Consider the following 13,121-nt stretch of genomic DNA (forward strand, 5'->3'; position numbering starts at 1 on the left):
ATATATATATATATATATATATATATATATATATATATATATATATGGGGACCCTATTTGTATACTTGTCGTAAAAAGCTATAAAGAAAATTGAAAAATTAAAGTCAAACTTTTGCTTTTAAATAACTAATCAAATCCCTTTTAAAAATTGAAACCAAACATTATTTTAAATATATATATATTTAGTGACTTTAATAAAAATAACTACTCATACCTCTTCAATTTATACTCTTAATAATATTCATAACTATCATTTTTAATCTTCATAACCTTCCAAAATTTAATTTGTAAGTTTATGAAAACCTTATGGAATTCCTCCACTTTGTCTATAAAAACTCATGTTTTGTTTCATGAATTCTCATTCAAGGTTATTCTTCTCTTCTCTATTAATGTTCCATGCGTAATGGTAAGGAAAAAGATGAAAAAAAACGTTAATCATCACATCATATGATTGCTTTCACGTGAAGAATCATGGTTGGCAAAGCCATATAAAGAATTTATGGGTAGGAATATTTTTCTTTTATTTTTTAAATTATACTCCTCCCTTTTTTAATTTATACAATATTTTTTTAGAGTTAATTTATTAGACTGTTTTTTGAAACTAAATTTTATTAGATGAATTCAAGACCAACCAAATCAAAGTGCTAAAATATCAATCAAGTTAAGAGTTCTTAAGTGTCAAGAATATTCTTTTAATTTCTTTATTTTAATATTGATCACTTAAAAGTTACAAATTTTAATTTAGGTATTTAAGATCGAAAAAATTCATTAAAGTTTTTTTAGAGTAACTAATAATATCGTATAAGTATATTCTTAATTTCTTCTTGTTAGAACGAAAAAAGAAAGATGAAAAAGATAAAATGTTGAGAAAATTGAGAAGCTAATCAAGTTATGGTGGTTATAGAGATAAAATAATGCAATCCTATAATCATCTTCATGAAAAATGCAATAGTGTCGCCAACGACAAAAGAGTGCTCCTTAATTTTTTTATGTTGATGCTTTGGCCCGTGTTTTCACAAACAATAATATATTATTTAAAGAAAGTAATTTTAGTTTTTCCTACTTTATGGATAAATTGATATAAGTTTCTTTTATTCGAAATGAGATTTATTTTATGATAATGTTCTTTGTGGCGAGAATAAATTAAGTTCAAGAATATTATTTGTAGCGACTTATGATTATTTGTTCTTATTATGAAGTCTTTCTTTTATTATAAAATCTTCTCTTCGATTGATTTATATATATTTTGAGACTTATCATAATTAAGTGTGTGACTTCTTAAAAGTTAAATTACATGCATGGTTGAATAAAAATTTATAGTGTGTGAATTCTTATGATTAAATAATCTAATAAAATAAATTTAAAACATTAAATTTAATTTAATTGCATTTGTTCTTTTTTTTAAAAATGAAATATTAAAACACACTCTTTACACTTGAATATTAATTTTTTTAAATATTTAATAAAATTTTATCACCGCATGAAGCACGGACCTGTTTACTCGTATATAATGTAAATTTAATCACATCAGTATATCTCACACTCTTAGAATAAGATTATGCAGATAAACCAGATTATGCAGATAAACCACACATAATTGAGATATTTTTTGTCACTGACCCTATCATTTATCTCTCTTTAATCCTTATCTTCTCCTCAGCACAAATTTTCAACTTTTTTTTCTCAAGGGGAGGAAAACAGAGAGGAGAAGAACAGACATCTCAGATTCTTTATTATTTTCCTCCGTTAAAAAAAGAATGACATATTTATTTATTTAAAAAAAAATGATTCTTTTCTTTTTTGACAACATTTTAATTTTATCTTTTCACGTGACATGTTTAATGCCACAAACATTAAAGGACATTTTAATACATTTCACATAACTTTAATTTAAGACCCCAAAATTTAAAAAGTCATTTTTATTTTTTAAAACTTTGTGTCAATTCAAAATTTATTTTTTTAAACAGAGAGAGTAACTAAAAAGGGTAGTCTCAAATAATAACATTAATGATATTTTTTAAAATTTGATATATCTTTAATTTAGACCATAAAATTCAAAAGTATTTTACTTTGTTAAACTTAATATCAAGTTAAAATCGGACTAACATATTGAGACAAAGGAAGTACTAGTAATACATAAAAGAGATAATTTGTATGATTAAAAAAAGTTGTTTAGTGACTTGATATGATACTTAGGTGGAGTTAGAATGATTTTTTTGTTACAAAAAATAATTTAGTGACAATCTATTTAAAATTTATAAAATTGAAATTCTGATTAGGTCTTTGCAACAACCTTAGAGATTTGTAAGTATGAGACTGAAGGTGAGTCTCGAATTTTCGAGCTAGCTCATCTAATCATGAAGATTATTCCAATTGAACTGGAGATATGCACATATGTTTTAGTTAAAAGACTCAAAAAAATACATTTGAAGTATCTCCATTTTTTTAATTTTATAAATGAATTATGAACGGTTTACTATTGAAGCTATCACCAAATAATTGTCGAAATATTGTAAGGATTGTAAGATTTCAGAATCGTAGAACTTGATGATTTTTAGATACCATTCTATAGCAATAAGTCAGTCAAGAAATATATCGAAATTCTCCACAGTTTTTGTTCTTGACCGAGATTAGCAGAAACACTTGATTTTTTTCTGTTCTTAAGCCAAGAACATAAGTTTTGTTTCTCTCTCTTTACCTGTAACGTCCCGAGTTTGTATCCCAGACGCTACACGGTGCTTACGACCCCGAAGGACTACAAGCTAACCCATGTCTGATATCTGCTGTGAGCACTGAATAATATACTGTACTAAATGCGAAAAATAGGCTGAAATGCCATAAGGTTCAAAACCTGAAATACTGATAAAGAACAACATCTGATAAAATATCTGAATCTGAAATATTGTCTGAACTAGTCTAGTCTGAAAAGCCTCTAACTGAACTGTCTAAAAGTGGAGTTGGTGGGACAAGCCCCCAACTAACTCCAACTACTAATCTACTGATAAACTGGATTACTGGAATAAAAGCAATGACTCACTACTAAATCTGTAGCTGCTGACTGGATCTGTCTAAGTGCGGTCAGGAACCTAAGCGTCCGAACCTATAATATGAGACATCATAGCGCAAAGAAAGAGTATGCGGTCAGTACGTGGAGTGTACTGGTATGCTAGATGAGGTAAGGCTGAATGCAAGGGTTTATATGCATGAACAGTAACTGACTAAATGATATAGAGTAACTGAATATAAGAGTACGTGGATAACTGATACTACTGAAAACACTAAGTATATAATATTGTGGACATACATAGATATATACTGTATCTGAGCTTTTTTTAAGCTAAGTACTGAGTTCTGATAACTGAGTAACTAATATCTGAAGTTACTAATAACTTAATTCTAAACTAAGAATGAAACTAAAATTGTGGGAGGTAATCATCTAATCGACATGCCCCTCTCTGAACTGATTGGGGTCCAACTTGTAACCCCAGTTGGAAGGGTGCTAATACTGTGCCATGGGTACTAACACTGCTGTGAGTTAACCCTAACTAACACGAAGATACTTTGTCAACCTTCACTAACAAAAAAACTCATGAGAGATGTGTCAACCCTTATCTAGCAGGAAGTTATCTCAACCTACACTAGCTACGTAGTTCTGTAACTCAGGGATTGCTACTAAGGGTCAAACCCTACACTAACAGGAATGCCCCCATCCCTGAGTTCGCTTGGTGCTGAATCTTACTCCCAACTGAAAGACACTGAACTGATTATATTGAACTGGACTGGACTGATACTGAGTTTACTAAGTTCTCCTGAGTTCTGTAGCAGACTGAGAGTACTACTGGTCGTGACATGACTGATACTATTTTGTAACTGACACTAGTTGTAGGTAAACAACTAAATTGCCAGGTATTAAATACCCCTAGGACTCGATAGCATGAAAAGTAAAGCATAGCATAATCTAGAAAAGCATAACAATGTATACTTGTGCATAATTCATTCATATAGACATTTCATCAAACACTTGTAGGGCATAAGTTTGTACATATACTAGCATGTCATGATTTCATCATTTAATTCACATGAACATTCTATCAATCACTTGGGGAGCATGACCTAATGCACATATTCATAGATGATATATAAACATGGCAACTACAATGCCCAATTTGCAATTTCATAGGTTTAACATGCTATTCATATAATTCCCCCTAAATAATATTCTATTTTCATGAATCTTATCATAATCATGAATTAAAAACCAAATTAACATCATAGATACATTAATCACTTTATAAATTCAAGGGTTTATCAAGATATTCACATATTCATCACACATTCTATTCAATTTCATGATCTTGCACTTAAATCATGAATTGAAACCCAACTAATATCATGAACATGAATTCAATCTAATTCAAACATGAAAGTTCATAATTCAATAATTTTGTAGTTTTAAAAATAGATTCGTGGACTCTATGGGTGAAAGAAACCCATAGATGAACACCTAACATACCTTAGAAAATTCTTTCTTGAAGGTTCTTGGAGGAACTCTTAGGCTTGATCTTGATTTTCTTGAACTAGAGTTTTTGCCTCTTTGAGAGAGAATGTTTTATTCTTGAGAGAAAGTGAGGAAATAATGAGATATTTGGTTATTTAGGGTATGAATCCCGTGTTTAGGTTGATTAAGGTTTTGAGAATTGATCAAACAGCCCCTGAAATTAAATAATGGAAACTGGAAATCCCAATTTTTCATCCCGGCGCGACGCGGTACAATCGCGTCGGCTTACTAAAAAGTGGACAACTAAGAACTGGGCTGATAGAGCGATGCGGTGCCATCGTGGTGCCTCACTGGATGGGAAACTGAGCCTTGGCACAACGTGCCATTATCGCGGAGCAACACTGGAAAAGTGACAATTGGGAAATTGACTGGTGGCGTGATGTGGTGGTATCACGTTGGCTCACTGAAAAATGACAATTGCCATTTGGACTACCTCCGCAACATGCTAAAGTACTAGGTGGTACACTATTTCACAATAATAGCTCTAAATCTTCGCCCGGGTATTAAATTTGGGCAAATTTTATATCGTTGGAAAGCTGACTGAATTTTCTATGCATTAGTAAGCTCTAAATTGGAAAATATTGAGTATTTTAAAATTTTATATTGAATAACTCATGGACTAAGAGTTAATTTAAGCTAGGAAAATACGGGGTACTACATTACCTTACGAGCATAATAGTTTTGATGGAACTTACTTTTCTTTTTGATAGAGAGAGGACCCCTTTTTATAATACGGAGAATAGAACAGTTATATTTTTACGTTCCATCAATGTAAGTTGTGGATATAGTAGTTTTAATTTCGCTAACACTCCATCAATGTGAGTTGTGGATAGTTGGTAGCAGTTTTAATCCCACTAGGTAACTTCCCCATACAGAGTTAGGATTTAACTTATTTAATTGTTAAACCAAACTAAATTAATTATGTGGGCCATAGAAACTTACATTCTTCCACTTGACACACACAATTATTAATTTAATGGTTTAACATGTACATCAATCATGTGCACAATTAATAGTAAATCCAACATCATTTGTCATTGTTAAATAAATCAACTTAAATGAGTCACGGTGGTTGTACATCACTTTACTTGACATAATTTCTTTCATGTACTACAATATTAGTCTATTACTTAACATAACCTTTTAAATACATAATGAATCCAACGATTATACTTACAATATTTTATCTAAGTCAGAACCTATCATCATCATTCACTATATTATGTATACAAGAGAAAACAGGTAACAACAGAAATATATATAATTTGAGATCAAAGTGTCAATTACACAAACATAATAAACTCTTTAGATAAAGTCATTCTTTGTAATCAATAAGGCCCATCCTTTCAACATGTTTAACAAATATTTTGGGCAGTAATCCTTTCGTCAAATGGTCAGCAATCATAATCTTGGTGCTAATATGTTCAAATGACACTTTATATTTTTGGACTTCTTCTTTAACCGAAAAGTATTTCAATTCCATATGCTTAGCACCTTTCGAATACTTATCGTTTTTAGAGAAGAAAATTATGGCAATATTATCACAATAAATTTTCAGTGGCCTGCTATATTGTCGACTTGTTCAAGTCCTGAAATAAAATTCTACACCTAATTAACCTGGACTGTGGCCTCAAAACATGCCACAAACTCAGCTTCCATAGTGGATGTAGCTATAACAGGCTGTTTCGCACTCTTCCATAATAGTGCTCCTCCAGCTAACAGAAATAAATATCCAAATGTGAATTTTCTTGTATCCACACAACTAGCATAATTTGAATCTGAATATCCAACCACATCTAGATGATCAGATCTTCTATAAGTGAGCATATGATCTTTTATTCCTTTTAAGTATCGCAACCCTTTCTTTGCAGCCTTTCAGTGATCCATTCTTGGATTACTTTGATATCAGCCCAGCATCCCAACAACAAAACTGATGTCTTGTCTTGTACAGGTCTGGGCATACATTAGACTCCCAAGTATTGATGCATAAGGGATATCTTCCATTTGTTTTCGTTCTAAGTCATTTTTGGGATATTGATTGCGATTAAACTTATCTTTTTTCAAAATTGAAAAAGGACTTGATGAGCATTTTTCCATTCTGAATCTCTCTAATACTTTATTAATATAGGCTTTTTGAGACAACCCCAATAATCTTTGTCCAAAATATTTTAGTCCCAATCACATAGGATGTCTCTCCATATGTTTCATTTCAAAGTTGTTAGAGAGATATTTTTTGGTATTATGCAATACACCAAGCTCATTAGTAGCAAGCAAGATGTCATCAACAATACAAGACTAACATAATAAACTTACTTTCACTGACCTTCAAATATATACACCGATCAAAAGTATTTTTCTTAAATTTAAAGGTGACAATCGTTTCATTAAACTTGAAATACCATTGCCAGGAAGCTTGTTTAAGTCTGTATATTGACTTTTTAAGTTTACACACCATGTGTTCCTTTCCTTTAATAGAAAATTCCTCAGGTTGATTCATATAAACTTTTTCCTCCAAATTTTCATTTAGAAAGGTTGTTTTCACATCTATTTGATCGGCTCTAAGTCATAATGAGCTACCAAAGCCATTATAATTTTGAGTGAATCTTTTTTAGAGATAGGTGAAAATGCCTCTTTATAATCAATGCCATCCTTTTGAGTGAAATATTTGAAAACAAGTTTGTCCTTGTGACGTTCCACGTTGTTAGTTGAGTCGCATTTGGTATTACAGACTCATTTATATCCAACTCTTTTGCAACCTTCAGGTAATTCAACAAGGTCCCAGACTTCATTCGATTTTATTGATTTTAACTCATTTTTCATAGCATTTATCTATTTATCAGAATTGTTACTTTTAATGGCTTGTGAAAATAAAACTGGATCATTATCAATTTCTAAGTTAGTTTTTGACTCATGTAGATATACCAAATAATCGTCAGAAATAGCAACTCTTCTTTGTCTTTGAGATCTTCTTGATGCTACTTCTTGTGGTTCATTTACTGCTGGTTTATCAATTATGACTTCATTATGATTACTGGAGCATTAATTTGTTATTTTTGTTGATTATTTTACTGTACAACAGCTTCAGGAACAACAAATTTAAAAAAAGTACAGGGTAGAGAAATTCACACCCTAACTTCTTTAATTTCCACATTATGTGATTCTTCACTCCCACTAACTTCATCATTCTAATGAACCTAGCATTTTTAATTTTAGCTATTCTTGTACTATGATTAAGAAGACAAAATTTATACCTCTTTGATTTTGCTGGATAACCAATGAAGAAACCACTGATTGTTCTTCCAATTTTTTTTTATGGATTGTAGACTCTAACTTCAGTCGGGTAACCCCAAACATACAAGTGCATCAAATTAGGTTTCCTACCAGTCCACAATTCAAAAGGTTTCTTTGGAACTGCTTTACTAAGAATCCTATTTAGCAAGTAAACGACAGTCCTTAAAGCATGCATCTATAACGAAAGAGGTAAAGATGAATTACTTAACATACTCTTAACCATATCCATTAATGTACGATTACGTCTTTCTGCTACACCATTTTGTTATGGTGTGTCAGGCATTATGTATTGAGCACATATGTCATGTTTTTCAAGGAATTTAGCAAATAGACCTAGGTGTTGTCCAGTTTCATCATATTTTTGAAAAAATTTATTACCTCTATCAGACCTGATTATTATTACCTTTCTGTCTAGTTGTCTTTCAACCTCATTAATAAATACCTCTAAGGCATTAATCGCTTGAAATTTTTCATACAACAAATAGACATATCAATAACGTGAAAAGTCATCAATAGAAATGATAAAATATTTTTTCGTATTGAAAGATGAGATATCAAAAAGGACCACGTATATTAGTATGTATAATTTCAAGAAGTTGTGTGCTTATTGTGGCTTATTTCTTTGTGTGTCTTGTTTGTTTTTCTTTAATAAAATCTACACAAATGTTAAGGTCAGTAAAATCTAAATCCGAAAGAATTTCATTCTTAACTAATCTTTTTAGTCTTTTCTTAGATATGTGACCCAAACGTTTATGCCACAAGTAAGCAGATTGTTCATTCACAAAACTTTGTTTGGTTCCAACATTATAATACAGAGTTAAGAGTATTTCAACAAAAATATTATCAAGATTTAATTCATATAAGTTATCACAAAGAGTACCAGTACCAATAAGATAATTATGTTTAAACAAATTAAAACATTCATTACCGAATTTAAAAGAATATCCAGTCTTATCTAATTTAGACAAAGAAACGAAATTTCTCGAAAGAGAAGGAACATAACAAGTTTCAAGTAAATCTAAGTGACACTCAGTATCGACAATCAGACGATAAGTTTCGACAGCTTTAACTGGAGCCTTCACTCTATTCCTATGTACACATATTTTTAATTTTTTTTTATGGTCTGGATTGTAAGGAATCGTTGCATCATATTAGAAACATAAACAGTACAACCATAGTCAAGCCACCAATTATTATAAGGAACTTCAGTTAAATTTGATTCGAGACATGTAAAAGCACTAGGCTTACCTTTCTTCTCAAACCATGCCTTAAGTTTCAATCAATCTTTCTGAAAGTGTTCAGATTTTTCACAGAAATGACACTTACCATTTGTTGACACCTAATTTTTGTCCTTTACATTTCAAATTAGTTTCTGAATTTCTCAATTTTAAATAATTTTAAAATATTTATTTTTAAGTTAGTTTGAAATAAATTTCAACCCTACCTTTTGAATTTAAGAGAAATTAATATATTTAGTGTTTAATTACACATGATTATATTATTATCAGTTAAGGAAAATGCTTTAGAATTTATTCAGAGTAAAAAGTTTGATTAAATTACAAATATTCTACTTTACTCAAAATCAACTGAAAATAAGATATTTAGTTTCTTAATTATTATTATTATTATTATTATTATTGAAAAAAAAATTGCGTTTCATTAAATATTTATTTTAATATTATTAAATTTGAGAAATTCATTAAATTAATTAAAAGATAATTTCGTCTTGACTTTATCCGAATTTACTCAATTAGCACTATTTTCATTAACATAAAATAACCCCCCTTTTCAGCCAGCCCAATATTAATCTGCAACATAAGCCATTTTCGTACCAGCCCATCCCCACAGCAGCCCAACAATATCAACCTTAACCCAACCGGCCCAGCTCTTAATCCTTTTAATTAAAACCAGCCCAATTCTTTCCACCCCAAGCCCACTTTAAAACAATGTTCTGTTAAAAACAATTTTGCAACACGCCAGCAACTCCAAATCTCGACAACAGCAAGACAACAACAGAAACAGCACAATCCACTTCCAAAACCCAGCAACCCGAACCTGCAACCCGGCAAACCCGTCGACAACCAACGGTAAAGTTCTAGCTGTTTCCATTTTTCCCTCCGTACAGCCAATAATGGCTAAGAATTTCATCAACTTTTCCCTTTCTCAGATTATGTTCTTCCATTTTTGATTAAAAAAACAACGGATACAAAATAATTCAGATTTGAAATTCAATATTTCAAATCCGAAAATCCTATTTTCCCCCCTAAATCTTCCCTATAAATAGGTAGTGAAGGCTAGAGGTGAAGGGGGAGGGGGCTTGGGGAAAAACTTGAGGGTACGGGAGCTGCACCTCTAACCCTACGTAACCAAGTTATCTTCGAAATAGTTCGAAAAAAAGGAATTCATCAACATCGTCTGAATTCGCAAATTGAAACTTTGGTGGAAGTCGTTCCATCGTCGACTCATTGTTCCAGTTTCGCTGCCCCGAAAAAGGTGCGAACCCACTCCTTGTCTGATTTTCGTTTACGTCTCCTTCTATTTTGGTCCTATAAATGTGTGATTTTATTTTGAAACCCATGTTGTCGTTGTTGTCTTCTTTTGAATTTGTGGATAATCTTTTATTTCGAAAAGTTGTTTTGCACATGAATATGCAAGTGCGTAAGTGTGGATATGCATTCTGTTTTGTGCAAGTAGGTTTGATTTTGAAACTGATCGGGAAAGTGTTATTTTCTGGAAATTGAGATTGGAGGTTAAGTGTGATAATGTGGTGGTTTTGCTGCTGTTTTGCTGTTTTGTTATGTATTTAATTTTTTCATAGTGAAGGAAGGTGCGGTGGTTATGTTCTTCTTCGGAAATTAAAGACGTAAATCAGCTAGTTGCAAATTGAGTGTATTTGTCATGTACGCCTAATCAACTATGGTTTTGCTGTTGCTTTTGTTGAGTTGTTGTTTCAAGTTGTAAAGGAAAATGGTTATTTGTATAATCAAATTTGGCCCATGTATAGGGTATTTTGAATATTTGGAGTATCTTCATTAGCATTTTGATAAACAATATGAAAGGTCTTTCCCAAGTGAGTGACTATGCTCCAAGTTGCGGATTTGTTTTAGGGACTATTTTTCTTTCGCTTTGAAATATTTTAGGAAAGGTGCCAGATATGTTGCTCTTTAATTCAAGTGCCCAGAAGTTTGATTACCCCATCTATTTCCCTAAGCTCTTCAAACAAGTTGTATGGCCTAAATATGTATGTCAATTACGTTTAAGAAAGGAATTCTATTGTCCTTAGATACATGGGTTAGTCTTTTCACTTGTCCGGTTCCTAATCTATGTAGTGTGATAGTTTGTTCAATTGGTAAAATTAAGATAAAATTACTTTTTGATCAATGTATATTTATCAAGTATGTGTGTCACTATAAAAATAGTTTGAGTTACGTGCTAATCCTTATCTTTTTTTTGGGGGGGGCATGAACCCATATCGAACGAGTCCAGTGGGAATCCCCATATCGTTGCATTTGCCCACATTATCTCGAATCAACTCAAGACCAAATCCCAAAAAGTGGACCAAGAGACGAGAAACAAGGCTGTATACATGTGTATACAACAGATATACAGTATAAAACGAGCAAGTGAAGTAGGCATGCAGTTGGAGGACCGAAGTTATGTATACATGACTGAAATACAGTCATACATACGTTGGATGTACAAGAAAAACGTGGAGAAAACCGGGCCGGCGTACGGCTGGATATACAATGCAGGAAAATGGACTGAAATCCATAATTCTAAGCCCAAAAATGGGCAGCTTTGTTGATGGGCTGACTAAGGGCCCAATTCTAATTGTTGTATTATTTGTATAGTTTATAATTCATATTTGTTTATGTATACTAACGTTTTAATCAATTAACCTAGATAAATTCCCTAAAGTATTGTCATTTTTATTTTATCTTAGTTATCTTTCACTTAATTTATAATTTCGTCACCTAATTTATTTTTTCTAAAAATGGTTTAAATCGGCTTCTTCGACTTTTGTTAGCAAGTCTTTAAAAAATTAAGTGCTTTATTCCAAAATGATATTTGACTTGTTCATGTAACTAAATAGTCTATTTGAATTAAGATAACTTTCTTCAAACTCAAGAAACTAAATTTTCTTATAAACCTTAACTTTCCATGATTTATAAGATATTCTTAATTTTAATACTCTCTTAATATTTTTTCAGATGTATTATCTATGACATAATCAACTTTTCTATAACGATTAATAATAAGGAATTAATTTCATATTCTTGTTCTCTTTTACCAAAAGCGAAATTCATTTTCCTTTTGAGTCCGAAAAATCACAACTTAGTTCAATTCAAGTGGAATGTTTTCTCGTTTGAATAAAATAAATATCGTTTTCAATGTTTTAGTAAATAATTTTAATATCTTCTACAAAATCAATCTTTTGCAAAATTAGCCACCTTTAATTAGTCAAGTTAGTTCTTTTCGGTACACCATTTCTAAACGGACGCTCCTAAGTGTCTTAAAAACCTTTTAGGACGTTAATTGAACTTTTACCCATCATCTCTAATTTTAAAGGTTTATTTTTGTTTTTGAACCTTTGAAATTCTTTTAAATTTTTTCTTGATTTTTTTTATAAAAATCAAATGGCGACTCTGTAAATATTCTTAAAATTATTTTGAAAGTTTCTCAACTTGTTTTGAAATAGTTTTAAGATCAAAATCATTTTTCTCGCCAAATGAAATCTGAAAAAGAATAAAACACCATTCTTGTGTCCCTTCTTACGTACTTGAGATGACTCATTAAGTTGCTTCTGTTTTTTCTTACCATGCTTCTTTCCTTTCTTTTCAGCTCTTTGATGATTTACAAAGTTAATGGTGTAGGTTCCTTGATTCTTCAGCCCCGTTTCCTCCTGAACCTGTATACCGTGAAATTCATGCACGTTTCATTTATCTTTCATGGTGTTGTAGTTCATTTAAAAAGGACCATACTTAGACGGTAAATAGTTGATGATGAATTGCACAAGGAAAATTTGTTCCACTTCCATTCCCAAAGACTTAAGTCATTTCAATGACATGCTTATGCATAGTACGTGAACTATCAAACTTCATGGTGGTCAAAGTACCCATTAGAGTCCCAGCAAGAGACTTATCAACAATTTAGGAGGATTCTTTCACAAGTTTAAGTTCTTTTGCATTTTTAGGTTTGGAAAGAGTAGTCTTAATATTGACCGCAATATTCATTCGCATAAGTATTAGGCCTAATCTATTAGACCGATCTC

The 13,121-nt window shown here is 31.3% G+C and overlaps 1 protein-coding gene and 1 long non-coding RNA gene across 2 annotated transcripts in view; one reads left to right on the forward strand and one right to left on the reverse strand.

Moving 5' to 3' along the window:
• Nucleotides 1–6,385, reverse strand: part of LOC107874408 (putative late blight resistance protein homolog R1B-16) — a 19,511-nt gene extending 13,126 nt beyond the window's left edge. Inside the window, exon 1 of the mRNA XM_016721197.2 lies at nt 6,176–6,385. Within this exon, the coding sequence (XP_016576683.2) occupies nt 6,176–6,385 (210 nt within the window). The remainder of the gene's footprint in view (nt 1–6,175) is intronic.
• Nucleotides 6,386–9,799: 3,414 nt separating this feature from the next.
• Nucleotides 9,800–11,766, forward strand: LOC107873471. Its single transcript, XR_001675347.2, has 2 exons — nt 9,800–10,342; nt 11,336–11,766. It is a non-coding gene; the product is annotated as an uncharacterized LOC107873471 (long non-coding RNA).
• The last annotated feature ends 1,355 nt before the right edge of the window (nt 11,767–13,121 follow it).

Source organism: Capsicum annuum, chromosome 6 (assembly GCF_002878395.1).
Source record: "Capsicum annuum cultivar UCD-10X-F1 chromosome 6, UCD10Xv1.1, whole genome shotgun sequence".
Lineage (NCBI taxonomy): Eukaryota > Viridiplantae > Streptophyta > Magnoliopsida > Solanales > Solanaceae > Capsicum > Capsicum annuum.